At 40.5% G+C, this 17,495-nt stretch overlaps 1 protein-coding gene across 3 annotated transcripts; it reads left to right on the top strand.

Moving 5' to 3' along the window:
* Positions 1-4,912: 4,912 nt before the first annotated feature.
* Positions 4,913-16,767, top strand: LOC306823850 (uncharacterized protein). 3 transcript variants are annotated; one of them, XM_079343720.1, is made up of 12 exons: positions 4,915-5,227; positions 7,491-7,940; positions 11,911-11,958; positions 12,834-12,878; positions 13,350-13,661; positions 14,066-14,098; positions 14,271-14,321; positions 14,596-14,706; positions 14,983-15,171; positions 15,379-15,495; positions 15,611-15,701; positions 15,813-16,767. In XM_079343720.1, the coding sequence occupies exons 1-11, from the start codon at positions 5,183-5,185 to the stop codon at positions 15,665-15,667; spliced, it is 1,458 nt and encodes a 485-aa protein (XP_079199846.1). In that variant the 5' UTR covers positions 4,915-5,182; the 3' UTR covers positions 15,668-15,701; positions 15,813-16,767. The 3 variants fall into 3 exon arrangements, with proteins under 3 accessions (XP_079199847.1, XP_079199846.1, XP_079199848.1); XM_079343721.1 differs by lacking the exon at positions 13,350-13,661 and having other exon boundaries at positions 4,913-5,227; XM_079343722.1 differs by lacking the exons at positions 4,915-5,227; positions 7,491-7,940 and adding an exon at positions 9,502-9,837.
* The last annotated feature ends 728 nt before the right edge of the window (positions 16,768-17,495 follow it).

The following is a 17,495-nucleotide window of genomic DNA, read 5'->3' as shown; positions in this document are numbered from 1 at the left end:
AAAGGAGAGTTATCCTCCTAATTTTCCTGCTGTTTAATTAAATGTTTTTGTTGCCAATGAAAACATTTGCATTTTCACTCACAAATCAACAGGCTATGTTAAATAGCAGTTTTCAACTTGCAGACGCCTCAGCATGGAGATCAAAATTGGGGGGACTTGGTAGTGTGGATGGGGAGGGTGATTGATGTACTTCTGTTAGCCTCAGACAGGGGACTTCTGTCTGTGCTTGTCCCGTTAGATCTTAGTGCTGCTTTTGACACAATTGACCATCAGATTCTGTTACAGAGAATAGAACAATTGCTTGGAGTTACAGGGACTGCTTTAAGTTGGTTTAGATCCTATTTATCAGACAGATCTCAGTTTGTGCATGTTCATGATGAGTCCTCTATGTACACCAAAGTTAGATATGGAGTGCCTCAAGGATCAGTGCTTGGTCCGATTCTATTTACATTATATATGCTTCCTCTAGTTAGTATTATGAGAAAACACTCCATGAACTTTCATTGCTATGCAGACGATACTCAGCTCTACATATCAATGAAGCCAGAAGACACCAACCAGCTTTGTAAACTAGAAGCCTGCCTCAAGGACATCAGGACCTGGATGACCAGAAACTTCTTACTGCTCAACTCAGACAAGACTGAAGTTATAGTGATTGGACCTAAGAACCTTAGAGAGACTTTCTCTGCCGATATGACGGCCCTTAGTAGTATTAGCGTAGCCTCTAGTACCACTGTTAGGAACCTCGGAGTTCTGTTTGATCAGAATATGTCCTTTGATTCATACATTAAACAAATTTCAAGGACAGCTTATTTTCACCTTCATAATATCTCTAAGATCAGATAGATCCTGTCACAAAATGATGCTGAAAAATTAGTTCATGCATTTGTTACCTCCAGATTGGATTACTGTAATTCTATTTTAGCAGGGTGCTATGGTAAATCTCTAAAGACCCTCCAACTCGTCCAAAACGCTGCAGCTCGTGTTCTGACTAGAACTAGAAAAAGGGACCACATTACTCCTGTATTGGCTTCTCTCCATTGGCTCCCTATAAAATCTAGAATAGAATTTAAAATCCTTCTTCTCACCTACAAAGCTCTAAACGGTCAGGCACCATCCTATCTTAAAGAGTTAATTGTACCGTACTATCCGACAAGAACATTACGTTCCCAGAATGCAGGCCTGCTCATGGTGCCTATAGTCTCTAAAAGTACTATGGGAGGTAGAGCCTTTAGTTATCAGGCACCGCTCCTTTGGAATCGTCTACCAGTCCGGGAGGCAGACACACTAGGTACTTTCAAGAATAGACTTAAAACTTTTCTTTTTGATAAATCTTATAGTTAGGGCTGGCTTAGGACCAGCTCATAGTTATGCTGCTATAGGCCTAGACTACCGGGGGAACTGGCACCAGGATCTTTTATCTCTCTCTCCCAGCTTTCATATCTTATTACTGCTTGTCACTATTTTTATATTCTAACCTCTCCTTTTTTTTGGGGAGCTCCCGAGCTCTCTTAGGTTCCTTGGGACTGTTGGTGAGGATGGCCTGCCCAAACAACCCCCCCCCCACACGAGGATGGCCTGCCCAGACCCCCCCCCCCCCCCCCATCCGTCATGAGCCCGGGTCTGCTGAAGATTTCTGCCTGTTAAAAGGAAGGTTTTTTCTTGCCGCGCTATGACGGATTAAGCTGGGCTCTTGTAATATAGCCATAAGTAAGGTCCTTTACCTGCTTTTTGTAAACATAATGATGAGCATGGTCTTGTTACCTGCTCTTTCGTTAATGTTAACAGACAAACAGTAAGGTCCTTTACCTGCTTTTGTAAAGTGTCTCGAGATAACGCCTGTTATGAATTGACGCTATATAAATAAAGATTGATTGATGTAAAAACCTGAAGTAGAAACTCTTCAGGTCTTCAGCCAGTCTATTGTAAACTGCAGGGGGTGGGGGGTTGGGGGGGGGACATAAAAGCTGATGTATCATGAGTTCAAACCACTCCAATCAGTGCAGTCAAAGCAGGACTTTAACTGTGTACATTTCTTCACTGACATCACTAATGCTTAGGTGTGTTCAAATTCTGCCTGTAAATCTGGATTAGATGACCTAAACAGTGATCAGAGAGTCCCAAAGCTGCACAGGGACCAGAGGGACACACATCTTTTTAAACTGTGCAGCTTTGGTCCTCTCCAAAAGTCTCTACTTTCTAAAGTGAAGAACTTGTCAAAACTGGTTTACTTTCAGAGTTTTCTCCCAAATTGTATACCCCAGCTTGAACCTTGCAGCTATATGACCTGCCAAACCTGTCAAACTGACACTGCAGAACAACAGAAAATTCTTATGTGACACACGTAGATTGATGAACCAAAAGACCAGGTGTTGAAGTTGAACCTGAACATTTAAAAAACAATACAACACCAGTATTGTACTTTCCTTTTGTAATTCTTCAGGGAAAATTGACAGTTTCAGGTGAAGGATATTTAGTTTCTTTAATTTCATCATAATTTAAGTTATTTATAAATTAGTCAGACACAAAGGGAGGGAGGTGGTTGATTTGTTACTGGTTTGGTAATTGGTTTACTGGCTCACCACTCACAAAAGCTTTAGGTTGTGTTGCATGTTTGCAGGATTTTCTACAAAGAACAAGTTTATGTGCACGTTCCCATAACAATGCAGAGTACAGAGTGACAAATTCTACACTGTGGTGAGCCACAGGGGGGGTGAAGGGGTGAGGCTGCGAGACTACAGACAATGTTAAAAACAATTATGTGACGGGTACTTCTCTCATAGACTTTATGTTCTTTGTCCACCAATAATAACCTGGAGTAGAGAAACCGGACTGATGAGAGCGTTTGAATTAAAGTGTTCAATTCTAAATAGTAATGTTGTTTTATAAAAGGCCTGAAACTCTTTTTTTTCTCAGCGACTATTCCTGTGTGATTGACTTCACTTGTTTTCATTTTTGTACTGTTAATTGATTTACTCTGTAAAACACATCCTCACGTAAGTGATCAATACTGATAGCTTAAGCTTCTTAAGTCACATAAGCAGGTTATTACCCATTGGACCGATGGCAAAATGTTTACACTGTTCATACTGTGTTTACCATAGCATTTTAACGTCTTCATATATCTATATACGTTTATTTGAAAACAGGGACAGTGCACATTAATAACATTTCTGTAAATGCGCCAGAATTAGCCAAAGGGCTATTTTTCATCTGTCGTCCCCAGACTCTTGGTTAGACACTTCAATGCATTTTAAACGCTCAGTACTTTTACACGTTGAATATCAGTGAAGACAAATGAATCTTCTATACTGTACTTAAACCAAATCCAATAAGACAAAAAAACGGACCAAATTTGAGTATAACGGTGGTTAACCAGATTAGTGTAAAATATTACATCTGAAATATTTCAAGTTAGGAATAGACCACAGTCTGAAACTTTCCCACATCTCAAAACTAATGAATTCCAGTTAGCATGCTAACTACACAAGCTAACCTTTATAATGATGTTGTATTGACATCAGACTTAGAGAGTACATCTGCAGGTGGTGATTGCATAGAGCTGAGTATGAATCCGGCAGGAATGATTTAAGTGTTTCTGTTTCTTGACAAAGGCTAGTACTAACCGTGACAGTCCGTTTCTGCAGCAGCATATTTTCTGCTGAACGTCTCTGGAGCTGCGATGATGAGCTCACCGGTTTATGAATTTTTTTGTGGCAAACTATTTGAAAATATGTACACAGCTCTACAAATGTATGATAGATCTACAAATGCACACACAATGGTAATTCTAGAGTCCTTTGGAGCAAAGGAAAAAAATCAGGTAGGGGGCGCTCGAACCAGCGTTCAGCAGGACAATAAGAGTGAATGCTGTCAGACAGGGCCCTCTTAGGGAGGTTTCCTACTGTCATTGCAAAATTTGCTCATAATGTTTCGCTGCCTTAGTTTAAATCCTGCCCTCTGCCCGCCCCCAACAAGCAATTGATCTGCACACAGATCGACAAATACACACACAGAACCACAAATACACACACAGATCCAGAAATGCGTAAAAGGTCCACAAATGCTCACACAGACGCAACAATGCGTGTTCTGCAAATATATTCCAAAATGTTTACTGATTTAATAATTGCAGAAAAGTTAGCTTTTAACTAACTACAGCAAAAACAGCTAACTTTTCTGCCAAGTAAGAATCAGGGCCCCTGAAAAAAAATTATTTTGGTTCTGACTTGTTTTTTTTTGTCGTTTTTTTTTATTTATTCTGACACTGAATTCTGATCTTTGGGAGCCAGAATTCTGAGAAAAAGGTCAGAACACTGAGACTTTTTCTCAGAATTCTGAGATTCTGAGAAATCTAAATTCAGCATCCTAAACAAAAAAAGATAGAACCCTTTTTTCCAGTGACTTTCATCCTTTTCCGTAAATCAGTAAACGTTTTTCAATTTGTATATTTGCAGATCAGTACATGCATATGTGGATCTGTGTGTGCATTTTTGAATCTATTTACACATTTGTAGATCTGGATAGTTTTTGTTTTGTTCAAATAGTTTTGCCATCATAATAGCTCCATAGGCTTCCTAATGTAAATGAATCACAAAGAGATGACAAGAAGGCACACATTGTTTTGAATTCCCTTTGTTGGTTTATCTCAAGAAAAAATGTTTATGAAATGGCAGGTTGTTTGAGGCCTTGTATGATAAAAAAAGGATGAAAATATGTTAAAACAAGATTTAAAAATCAAAACAGAAATAGGACATGAAAATATAAAACAAATTGTGCACGTGGTGTCGTCGCCATGTGCTTAGGTCTAAAAAGTATTCCAAACTGATCCAGAAAAAGGGGGTGTGGCAGTCTATGGGCCACTCTCTTTCTCTGTCTTTGCTGTGATGGAGGGGTTGCATAACATCCATCACCATCCAGCCAATAGGTAGCCCAACTCTGACACAATAATCTCACAGAAGGTACTGCACGTGCATGTGAATTAGGGCGGGGGAGACGCATGCATGCGTAACTCTCTGCGCGTCTCTCCACGCCCCCCATCTTCCGTCCCAGTCCTCCCATAGGTTCGGTTCAAAGGTAACAGAAAGACCAGGGGCTCTATAAAGATCCACTTTGTTCCCTCGGTCTCTTTGCTCGTTCCTTCTCATCGGATTGTCCCGTAATCTTCAGCACATCATCCAAAATGCCCAGCAAGAGGAAGAAGAACAAGCGCCGCATGAGGAGGGTGGTAAGTGGTGGCGGGCGCACATTTCATCTTCACAATATCTAATACCATCGGAATTGTTTTTTTTGTTGTTGTTTTTTTCTAAATGTGGATTTCAGTGAATGGAAACTTATTTTCTCTCGAAATGTTCTGTTAACACACACTGTTAATACACTTTTTTGAGAAGTGCGTTGTTTAATTTCAATGCATCTACTTAGGGTTAAGTTAAAAAAAGAAAAAAACAAACATTTTCTCCTCACAACACTGCTGCGTGTGAACTACTAATATTCCCCGATGTTGGTGCACAATTTGATTTAATCTTCAGCAACCACTTAAATTGACACAATTGTAACGAAATGAACGAAAAACACGAATTCTTTCGGTTGTTTAATTAAATGTTAACTACATTTAATTGTGCAATAATAATTGGTTAATAATCGTACAATCACAGGCTTCTTTTTTTTAAACCTGTATTAACCAGGAAAAGAAAACTCATTTAGACAAAAAATTTCTTTTCTGTCCTGGACACTACTTAAAAGCAAAATTGCTTTTACGCACTGAAGTCAGGGACCGCTCCATGCTCCGTGCGTAAAACCTCGCTAAAACATGAATGTGCCAAAAAAAAAAAAAAAAAATACATACATACATACATAAAACGAAAAAAGATGCAGCGAAATAGAAAGTCGTGTTTATGTAATAGATTTCAATAGTAAGCATTCAACGTGCATCTGGCTGTATTCCAACATTCAAGAAAAAAACTTTTTGGACCTCGTGCGTTTTGCTCTAGCTGAGACAATGATGTGATACAGATTTGGATTGATCATCATATCCTTTATTGTCATTAAACCAGAAAAGTACCTCGTAGACTACTTATCACATATTGCATAATTTATTTTGCTAATATAGACGCCAATTATCATGTTGATGGACGTGTATGACTCCTGTCCCCACCCCCCTTCTTTTAGGTAACTGGTAGAAACTTAACTCCTGAACATTCAGTGCCCAAAGGCAAATGGTGGGCGTGTCAATGAGAGGAGGGGTCTATCCTTAGTGAGAGTTGCACAGAATACATAATTTCTTGGAGAGCAAAGCTCCATGCAGCCCCAAACACTCCATTCTCCATTCTTTTCATTCACAATAATTGATGATTCCCAACCACACACTGTTATCTAATTTCAAAGCTCACTGAGGCACACTCCATGAACTTTTAGCAGACTTCTAGGAATGCCTCTAGATATCTGTTGCATTCTTTCACAGCCATTTCACCTCTCTTTTTAAGCCTCACTGAGTGGTCTGACTCTCAGCACCAACCAACCCTCTATATTTGGTAGTGTGTTGACCAGAGGAACTTTACCAGATTGTGTCAATGCTATCCCTCTTCGCTCAGTCTGCTTTGGACAGATAAGGACACTGTCCAGGGCTAAGCAGGCTGTTCTATAAAAAAAAAAAAAAAATCCCCTAAAGATAGGGGAGCTGCAGGAAGAGAAGCACCTTTAAAACATCAAGTTGGGTATTCCTTTTGGTAACAAAGCAACCCCAGACTCGAATTACACATTGAGCACACAATTAGCTTCTATTAATGGAAGAGTACATTTCTAGTTGACAAGGTATTTGTTGGCGATGGGAGGGTTTGTTTTGACGGTGACTCTGTTGATGGACATTGTCATATCCAGTCACACACCAACACATGCCTTGCTGGCTTACAGTGCTGTGAATGCCTAACTGCTGTCAGCCTAACAAAAGCATTTCTGGGAGTGATTGTAACCTGATTATATTGTGATTAGTTCCACCGACTGGCCTTCAGGGTATCCAGTGGTGCTGCTGACTCGTACGGTTTTCGTTCCCGCTTCACCAGACCTGTCAGGACCATTCTTATTCAACTAATTGGTTCCCATTATCTATCAAGCTTTTTGCTGGATCCCCTCCCAGATACCCAGCCCCTCCCTCCAGCAGTCTGCACTCCTAAAACCTCTATCAAAAGCCTGAGGGTGTTTTGTCCAGAGCCGAAAAAAGCATGTTGCATCTGGCTGTGGTGGCATGTCTGGTATTCCTGCAGACACAAAGGTGCTAGAATGACCCACAGACCAAAATAACGTAACGGTCTCTGTAGTATTTAAAGCAATACAACCCAGAATTTCTTCACACTTTTTCATAGATATCCCTTTTTACTTGTAATATACAAAAAAATGTATTCACAGTAGTCGCAACTGCAGTATTTAAATTGTTACAGTCTTTCCAAGACACATTTCATAATCTCTAATCATTTTTTGTCTTTGTTCTCTTGCAGCAGGCCCAGAGGAGAGCCCTCGAAGAGCAGCATGCAGCAGACCCGCCGGCCAAAGCGAGCCCAGGGATTGCAGTGAGTGCGCCCCCTGCATCAGTCCCAAAGAAAGCGGCACCAGCCCCAAAGAAAGCGGCACCAGCTCCAGTAAAGATCCCAAAGCCTGTTCCTGTCCCCATTGTGGAAACACCAAAAGAAGAACCAAAACCAGTTGAGACAAAACCTGTTGTTGAGCCCGTCCCGGTTCAGGTAGAGGTACCAGCGCCTGAGTCTGTGGTGGTGGAACAGATTGCAGCAGAAGTCGAGGTTGAAGTTCCTGCACCAATCACAGAAGACGCACCAGTTGTTGAGACTGTACCAACACCAGAAGAGCCCTCGATAGTTGAAGAAGTACCAGAAGCTGAAGTTGTACCAGAGGCGGAACCTATCATTCCTGAAACAGAACCTGTAACTGAGGTAAGGAGCGTTTTATTTATACCAGAGGTGGATGCTGAAGACTTACTGGGTAGATTAAACTGTGGTATTTTTCAGCAAAATCTCAGAGTCAATCAAAAAGTACCTGCAAACAAAACGGCCAATGAAATCAGAATCTTTGTGTTTAGGTGTTGAACACTGTTTTACCAGAGAATCCAGAGATTCTGAAAGTGTAGCTACTTACCAGGTTCCTCTCCAGTTATGGGGCCTTATACTTTTTACAAATCATCAGTTTAGTTCATTCCAGGTTAAATGAGCAACAGAAACCTAGCATGTACCCTCTTTAAAATCAATGCAATTTCTGAAAGGGGTACTTTTTCTATTGTGATATGTAAATTGGCTGATTGACAAACCAGGTTTCATTTTACTGGAAAAAGGCCCTTTTGAGTGGCTATTTCTGTAAATTGTATGTCTGTAAGAGTGAGTCTTTTGGATGCCCAGATTAGACGTTATGAGGTGAAATGGTATGTGTACTATAGCTGGTTCCTTATGGGGGAGGGACCATGGTGTGGGGTGGAAGGCAGCAAGAACAAAGTGTTCCATTTTGAAAAGAGTGGTAAAGTAGGCGAGTCTATTTTTCATATTTTTGGGGTCTGAGCGAACTAGTTTCTACATGTTGAATTGCATTTTTTTTTAATTAAATGCTCTGTAAGAAGTGTTTAGCTGAATTTAAAAATCTGTTTTTTGACATACCTGTATCAGGCTGTTTTGAACTTAGTCAATGGAAGAATGGGTTAAAATATCGTACTGTCCCAAATGAACAACTTATTTGCGACTTTTTTCGCTTAGTTATAACTTTACACAAGCACATCTTGCTTTTTTAATGCATGCTGAGCTGTGTAGCAAAATGTGATATCTCTAAATTATCTCACTAATTGTACAATTATTTTTTCTTTTTGCATGTAAAACATGGTAGCACTGTGTTCATGATTCATGCAGCCATCGTGTACATGATTTGGGAACAGAATGTTCTGTTCCTGGCAGTAGGCTGCAGGCTATGTGCACACTGAGACGCTCACACTGCTTGCACATACATGTAACATACATCTGTGTGCTGGCACTTGGTGTACATGCACTTTCACCCATGCAGACCAAAATGTGTGGTCTTTCCTCCCAGTCAGAGTGATGACCACATATGGTACACAAACATGTATGTTGGTCACATGTATATTAGGTTAAATGCTGCCCAGGAACGGTGAAAGAAGTTTACACTGAAGCTTTAATCAATGGTGTGGACAATAGTGATAACGTTTCACCAAGTGCCTTGCTTTTCTCTTTATTTGTTTACCTTTAAGTAATCTCCTCCAGTTGAGCCCTTGCTATTATCGTAACCTTTAGGAGTTCTGCTCTTAGGATGGGGGCTAAATGGGACCAATAAATACATTTCTTTCCGGGATAAAGTGCCTAGTGTTGTGTATCCACTCCCCCCCCCCCCCCTTTTTTTTGTCCATTACTCCCACCTTCGCTCCCTCCCTTCTTCCCTCTCTCCCTCCCCTCTCTCATTCCCTGCTGCCACACCACCTTTCATTTCCCTTCTTCTCTTGCTTCTTCTGCTCCTACACTGCTTGCAGATGTGCTAGATTCAACTCAGACGCTTACAAACACAGATGTCCATTTGCAAATCGAGTTATTTAGTCAGTACTGGACATACCTGCAAACGCATGCAGACAAAATTTACTTTTCTCAATTAAGACTTCTAGAAAATTGATGAGCCTGCTATAGGAAGGTTCCACCACATGTCAGGTTAGCGTTGGATGTCCCTCTGTCAGTTAGTTGATCTGAAGAATCAGAGCAGTTACAAATGGGGCTTGTGTTCAGCTGGCTTTGGGGCGAAAAAGAGGCGGTTCCGCCGCTTCTTGGCGTCACCACGGAGACTCAGGTGAGTGAGAAAAACCCACCACCCAAACTTGCTTAATGTGCTTCGTGTTTCTGTGGCGGTGGGTGTGTTTCCCACTCAGGCTGAACATTTTGTACCAGCTTGCTCAGTCCATGCTCCAGCTGCCCCCAACTCCAACCCCCACCCTTCATTCCCTCCATCTTTCCCTTGTAAATTCAGTCTCGCTTTTCACCCTTCCTCACTCCCACCATAACTTGTTCATTTCCTCTCTCTGCTCCCTCCCCCCTCTTCTTCCCCCCCTACTCCTCCCCGCCCCCTCCTGCCCTATGGCTTCTGAGCACGTGCACTCATTTATCCATCATTGGGTCTTGGCTGGGAGTATTGGGAGTAGACAGAATGTGGGTATTCAGTTCTGAGTTTGGACATGTGTGACATATGTGCCTGTAGCTAAGCCTTTGGTATTTGGTTTGTTTATTAGAAACTTACAGACAGCTGTCCCAACCTTTTTAAAAGTCATTGAAAAACGTTTTTATTAACGCCTGACTTGGGTTGCATTTGGTCTTTGCCTGCTAACTATAAAACAATGCTTGGTTAGCATGCTAACAAAGACTGGTGAGCAGATATTCTTTAATTGCACTCGACATGAGTTTTATTTTTAGTGTACTTTCCCCAAGTGTCTCCCCTTGCTTCACACTTCCGGACACACATTAGTCTTATGCATCATTTTAAAGGGATTTAATTTCATTCATATTTCACGACAAACCCTGTTCACTGATCGTGATTTCATGTTTGGTTTGTGCTTATTTTGTTCCTTAGCTAGTCTGTTGAAGCTGGATCTGTGCACAGATCAGTTTTGTACACAGTGTTCTGGTGCTGGGACCCAAAGGAGGGGTATACTAAATACTTGGTAAACATGTGTGTGGGGGTGTGTCGTTCCCTGTTAAGCAAGTTCCCTGTTAAGCAAGGGAAGCTATAGTATACCACTCCCTCTATCCCTCCCTCCTTTCTCTCCCTTATACCCTCCTTCCCCCTGAAGCTATAGCAGGAGTATATATTTACCATCAACCATGCATGCGTTTCTGCTCGCTTGGCTTTTGTTTAAAAGTAGTTACTTTCCCGGAGGACAGGTTCCTGTACCTCCTAGTTGTAAAGCATATAGAAAGAGGTGGAGCAGATAAAGTAAATGGAGTGTCAACATGAGCATTTGCACTCAGTTCTGTGGTCGTTTTGTTCTCTTATAGACCTTGGTCAATACACCATTCTTAGCTAGCAGTAGAAGCTTTGTCCTACTTTAAGACAGGCTGGCATTGGACAATCTAAATAATTCACTGTCAGACTGTTATGCTTCCAATATTTATGTGCTGCTCCCTGTGATGCCACTTCAACTTAACACACTCTGCTGCACATTGGGCGCTTCCAGTGGCCATTCAGGCCCGGTCTTACAGTAAATATAAAGGGTAACTTCTGGAAGAAATAGACAAGTTCTTGACTTACTCGACATATAAAAATGTATTTTTTTACAATTTGAGGACATTATTGGTATTATTTTTTGATGAGAATCTGACACAGGTAGTATAATGTTTTTTGACTCTAAGCCAGATTGTATAAAAGGAGGTGAGAAATGGGAGTACTACCTTCTCATTATGCAATTGGTTGTCACATTCTTGTAGGCTATATACTGTTCCTCCATGCCCTTTAAACTGCAGATGCACAAAAATAAGCACCCTTCAAGTGTGAAAATGTTGCCTGTTTTTGTAGGCAGCCAGTGTGTATTTTTGATCACTCTTTTTTTTGGCAACGTTTTCCCTTCTTTAGGACTCAACTCCCTGAGGCAATAACAGTTTTAAGTTTGGCTTACAAACCAATCTGTTCGTTTTGCCGTGGGCAGGGTTTTAGGACTTATATGAGTTTGTACCCCTCCCAAACAGGATAATGGCAGCAGTGTAACTTTAGGGAAAGATGTATTAGTTCATTGTCTTCCAGGCTGCCTCATTAAGGAGAAGTACTCAGCCACCTCTTTTTTTTTTTTTTATTCTATTAAAACATGCACATTTTGCTTTCTAATTTCCATTTTGGATCTTAATGTTTCTTTCTTTCCTTCTTGTCCTTTTATAGGTCACACCACCAGCTGAGGCTCCAGCAGAGGCTCTTGTTGTGACAGAGGTAAACAAACAAAAACACACGTGCACACAATTGGCCCCTTCAATCTAGATCACCTCCGGGCTGTTAATACTTTTGGTAGATTCCAGGGGCAGATTGTTTCATAGGTGAGTGAGTTTGAGAGGAGTGGAACTCAACATGACATTTCAACCTGTAGTTTTTAAGCAGCTTTACTTACAAAGACTACTTTAAATATCCTAACAGTGTTCAGCAAAGTAAATAAAGCAATGTTGATTAAATATATAATATTGGTAATTTTACACAAATCTAAGACTGTTTTGGTGTCCATTCAAGCTTACCATGTAGTGGTTACATAAAGCATGTAACAGCTCATGCATTGATTACAACAGTTACAAACACACCAAAGAGTAAGTCAGAGTTTCCACTGAGGTTTTTATAACTTTCGAGTAAATGGACAACAGACAATCCACTCCTTAGGAAAGTGTTTCTGTTACTTAAGCTTCACACCTTCCAAATAACCACTCTCTGTCTCAGGCCTTTCTCTTACATAACACAGCTCTCACATCACAACGAGCTCACCTACTCAAATTGTTTCCAGGAAAAACGAGACAGGACAAAAGCAAAGGCGGCTGTTCAGATTACATTTCATGGACTCTTAATAGATAAAACATTTTCTTTTAGAGTTTTATGAATGTGCAGACGGCTCATCAATCCATTCGCTGTCATAGCTTTAAATGGTTTTCAATAGATTTGAAACAATCTGAAATTACAGCTTGTAGCACTTTCAGATCATCATACAACTTTGTCCAGTTATTAGGGTTACAGACAATCAAAAGAAGATCCATCTGCTTTATAAGTTATGCTTTATAAGTTATACAGTTTGCTTCAGTGTTTTTTTTTAATTTCTTCTCATTAAGACCTTGACAGAGGAGACACCAATCGTAGCCACAGAGACTGAACAGGTAAGACTGACTCAAATCTCAGCATGGCCTCACATTATTAAAAATGTCATTTTACATCCTAGAGTCCATCCCACCTCTTATTAAACATCAAATCACGTCGACAAATTCTTGCCTGTCAGATGTTGATGTTATCCCAGCATGATGCATTTAAACAGAAAAAAATCTGAAATATTAACAATAAACTGATCAAGATGTATGTTTTCAGTACATGTAGCAGAACATGGCTTTAAGATTATATTGCATTGGTTTACATTCAACCAATTAAAGTAAAGTTGTTTCAGAATATGAATGTTTGCAGTCATCTAATTAAGGACCTAATTTTTTTGTTTTTTAAACCAACATATCAGGAGTCTGAAGTTCTTGTTGATTAAAATCAACAGTGGCTTAAAAAATATGCCAGGCTTTAATTTGTCCCCTTGTTGCATGTTGCATGGTTTTTCTAACGTGTGCCGTGTTGGTTTGCATGTGCAGACTCTTATTGTCTGCGAGGCAGAAACTGAAGTGGTGGTCGAGGCCTTGGCAGAGGAGGTTGCGGTCACTGAAGCCGAGGTGGAAGTGGCCATCGCAGAAGTGACTGAAGAAGCACCCGCTGTTGACCAAGCTGAGCCTACTGCAGATGAGGTCACCGAAACAGTGGCAGAGGTTATCGAGGTGATACCTGAGGCTGTAGAGGTGGCAGTCTGTCTTGCACCGCCGGCTGAGGATGACGCTGAAGAAGTAGAAATTCTGGCTGAAGAAGAAGTGGCACCAGAGGTTCCGGTTGAGCCTGAAACAATACCAGAGGTGCCACAGTGATTTAAAACAACACAACCTTCTTTCTTCTCTCTTGAACTCTTTACTACAAAGAACAGAAAGCTTTACAAAATGTGCTTTGGACTTTTATCGTCTTTGACACTTTTATCACGTGAGCATCTTGTTTTCTGTGCAGCATGCTGCATGAAGAGTTATTGGTGGTTGTTTTGGAAGTTCTTCAGCATTCATTTTCATTCAACATTGTTGCTGTAGAAGTGCTTTTTAATATCAAACATAAAATAACTAAATTAGTTTTTAAATACTGGCAGCTTAGATGAGCAACTTTTCTTTCCAAGGGGGTAATCAGTCAGGTGTTCAAACATATAACATACTCATAGAATACATTGTTTGACAATGACAATTGACATACTGTTTATTTATTTTGTTTGCATCAGGTTGCTCCTGCACCAGCTGTGGAACTCGCAGAGGTGAGGCTCATTAAGAAGTTGCACATTAAGATTGATAGGAATGGTTACACTTTTACTCATTACATTTTGCAGCTTTGTGCTACATTAAACTTTCATATATCATGTCATAATTTAGAAATTGTATTCATAGTTGAACTTAATAGTAACGGGGTCCTTTCTGTCATCGCGGCAGGTGCCGGTCACCCTCCCTGAGGCTCCGGTAGAAGACGCTGAAGTTGTTGAGGTAAAAAGTTAACCTTGATACATCAATGAGTTATTCCATTAATTTAATCTGCTAACTGATTTATAATAAGGTAGCCAGCTACTCACATTCAATGAGACTTTTAACACACTGTCTCTGAAATTTGTGGCGTGCACAAATGAATCATCGAGCTCAGAGGCTTCAGTAGAACTTTCCTCTTGGGGTGTTGCTAACAATTCCCTTTGTCTACGACGCTTTGAGCAGAAAACCTGAAATCTCTCTCATATGTTCATATGCTCTTGTTCTCGTTCTCCAGGCTCCTCCCACCACACAGGAAATCCCTGAGAGTCTGGTTGACGACTTTGTTGTCACAGAATCAGCCTCAGCAGTGGAGGTTGCCATCACTGAGTCGGCTGCTGTCGAGCCGGTGAGAAATACAGAGAAGGAATTAATCATGAGACACGACAATGTTAACATTATCAGGCAAAATCATTCTTTGAAGTCACTAGCATGCACATATCAACATAATTCTCTGATCCAGTGTGTCAAATGTAAACTTCAAGATAAAATGATTTAGTGTGAAGATTAGTTTATGCAATGAAGTAAATACTTCTGTTGACGTTCGAGAAGTTTGTCAGAAAAAAATTCTTTTTACATTTTGATCAGTTTGCTGAACAGGAGCTTTTCTGCTTTTTATATGTAGGAAATCAAGGAAGTCATCCAATCAGAAACTTTAGATGTGACGCCTGTTGCAGCTGAGCCCGTTGAGCCCGTTGCAGCTGAGCCTGTTGCAGCTGAGCCCGTTGCAGCTGAGCCCGTTGAGCCTGAGCCTGTTGCCGCTGAGCCCGTTGAGCCTGAGCCTGTTGCGGCCCCTGAGGAGGAAATGATCATTGTGAGTCAATGTCAACTATTCAGTACATTTTATTGCCATGCTTACAATAGCGGTAGTGATAATTTGTAAAAGTGTTTTATAAAGATACAGGTTATCCTTTGTCTTATTACTTTCATTCATTCTCCAATCCAAAACCGAATTTCTGGTGAACATGACCTTCTCTCTCTCTCTCTCTCTCTCTCTCTCTCTCCACCTTTCGTTCTCTAGGATGCCCCAGCTGCGCAGACTTGTACAGATGTGATAACAGAAGAGTTTAAGACAGAAATCTGTGAGATGCCTTGTCAGCTGCAGCTCGCTGTTGAGTCCATGCAGCTCAGCTCAACAGTAAGGGGACAAACTTTTGGGCAAGGGGAAAAAGTTCACTCATTTTTTTTTCTGAGAACACATTACATACACACATATCCCAATTATAATATTGTTTGTCCTGTTTTCTGCTCAGGAGATTGAGGCATCACTGAATGGACACATTGTTCCAGAGGTCTCCATCGAGGGCTAAATACACATCTGCTTGGAGGACCTTTTTTGTCTTTGTAAGTTTCTCAAAGTCTGTCCTTTTAAAGATTGCATTTATTTTAAATGTATACATGTTAAAGTTGCGTGACCACTCAGCAGGCTCCTCACTACTTCTTTGTCTCTTTCAGATTCTCCTTTGGTCATCCAAATGACTCAAAGCTTTACAGGGAATCAGTCAGCCAACTTTTTTTTTTTCGTTTTTCTTTTTTTTTCTTTTTGTAGGGCTTACGACAGAACTGCCAGGAAATTGAAGGGACATCCACACTATGAAGTGCCTTTCCGGCCCTTGTTCCTGTCAAAACACCAAACCATATGTCCGAATGCCGAAAAGGCAGCGGAACAGACGGTTGTCATTGGTGTGAGGAAATGAAAACGAACACATTTTGACTCATTTTTCTGTATTTCTCCCCAAAAGCACGCACAGTGAACTTGCATCAGCAGTGGACGCAGGCGTGCTTGAGTGATTTGAATTCATAGACCAAGATGAGCGGCAGTGCCTGATATTTCTTGTTAGGTTCAGTCTCAAGAACCTCTGCTTCCACTCAGTGCATGTAAGAAAAAAACAAAAAAACAAAAACAAACTAGTTCTCGCTATATGTGGCTATAGTTAACCCCTGAGCCTACATCCATAAAAATGGAAGGGAACTTTGTTTCACATTTCAAACTCACAGAGTTCACTCACAGTGCCCTTTTCACACTCTGAGACGCAATTGCAATCTTTCCCTTTGCATTCATTTCTGTCCTCAATTTCTCCTCACTGCCTCAATAAGGGCCGCTGGTAAGCTTAATGTGATGTTATAATGCATCCTGGAGCTTTAGAGTTTACAATTTCATGGCCATCAATCCCGGAGAATGAGAGTTGGAGAGGAGGATCTGAGAGCTTGTTTTTTTTCTGTTCCTATTGTCTCACTTTCTCATTTTTTAAAACTGTTTTGTATAGACCATATGATGTGCTACAGTTTATTGTTCAAAGTGTGTGTTCAGGAAGGGAAATGTTATGACCTGGTTAGTAGTATCACTGTTGAGCAGGGCTGTTGATAGACTGACTTCATCCACCTTTGAAATAAAGCTGTAACTCATCACGAGTGCTTGTCTTTCTTTCTTTATACGTTTTCATCTGTAAAATACATAAATGTTTCAGTAATGATTTACAATATAAATGACAAAGATAACATTACATAAAGCTGCTGCATGAATTGACACCACTCACGTTGGCTTTTAAATAATGCTCCGCTAGAAGAAAAAAAATAGTATGATTATATAACAACTGCATTTCTGTGCTAGCCAACAGGAGATGAGTTAAATGACTTTTATTGCCTATTGTTGCCAAAAAAAACAGTGGTTGGATTTAAGAGTTCAATTTATATTAAAGGGAAAAAGGCATGGCAGACAGGGTCAACAAAGTGGTTTAACATTTAAGCAGGAGGAAACATTTTTCACTATTACAAAACCCTTTACATCCTGAAAGCACTTCATATAACTCAAATGCTTTGACAAAAAAATGCATCTGTTGCAGATTTAAGAAGCATGCAGTATACTCACTTATTCAATGACCATGAACAGTGTTCCACAAGCTAAGCTTAATGAGCTAGGTGCACTAACAGAACGAAAGCTGGTTAAATGTAGTTTGGGCTGATAAAAATGGAAGGTGTTTCTCCCTCTCCAACGCACTCTCCTGTGGACTGGTCGAATGAGAGAACAGATTTATGAGTTAAAGGGGACTGCCATGTACCCTCTTGCAGTTAAATATTTTCACAATCCAGCTTCCTCTTGTTTTTCTCTGGTGGACTGCCCGTGCTTTAGTTACAAAC

The sequence above is a fragment of the Symphodus melops genome, assembly GCF_947650265.1.
Source record: "Symphodus melops genome assembly, chromosome: 1".
NCBI classification, from domain to species: domain Eukaryota; kingdom Metazoa; phylum Chordata; class Actinopteri; order Labriformes; family Labridae; genus Symphodus; species Symphodus melops.
Note: the sequence above shows the minus strand (reverse complement) of the source record. Positions and strands in the feature narration are given on the sequence as shown.

Excerpts from the sequence above, each read along its gene's own strand:
- LOC306823850 (XM_079343720.1), top strand. The coding sequence starts at position 5,183 with ATGCCCAGCAAGAGGAAGAAGAACAAGCGCCGCATGAGGAGGGTG. Across the intron at positions 14,099-14,270 it reads CAGCTGTGGAACTCGCAGAG|GTGCCGGTCACCCTCCCTGA; the intron begins GTGAGGCTCATT and ends TCATCGCGGCAG. Across the intron at positions 15,496-15,610 it reads CCATGCAGCTCAGCTCAACA|GAGATTGAGGCATCACTGAA; the intron begins GTAAGGGGACAA and ends TTTTCTGCTCAG.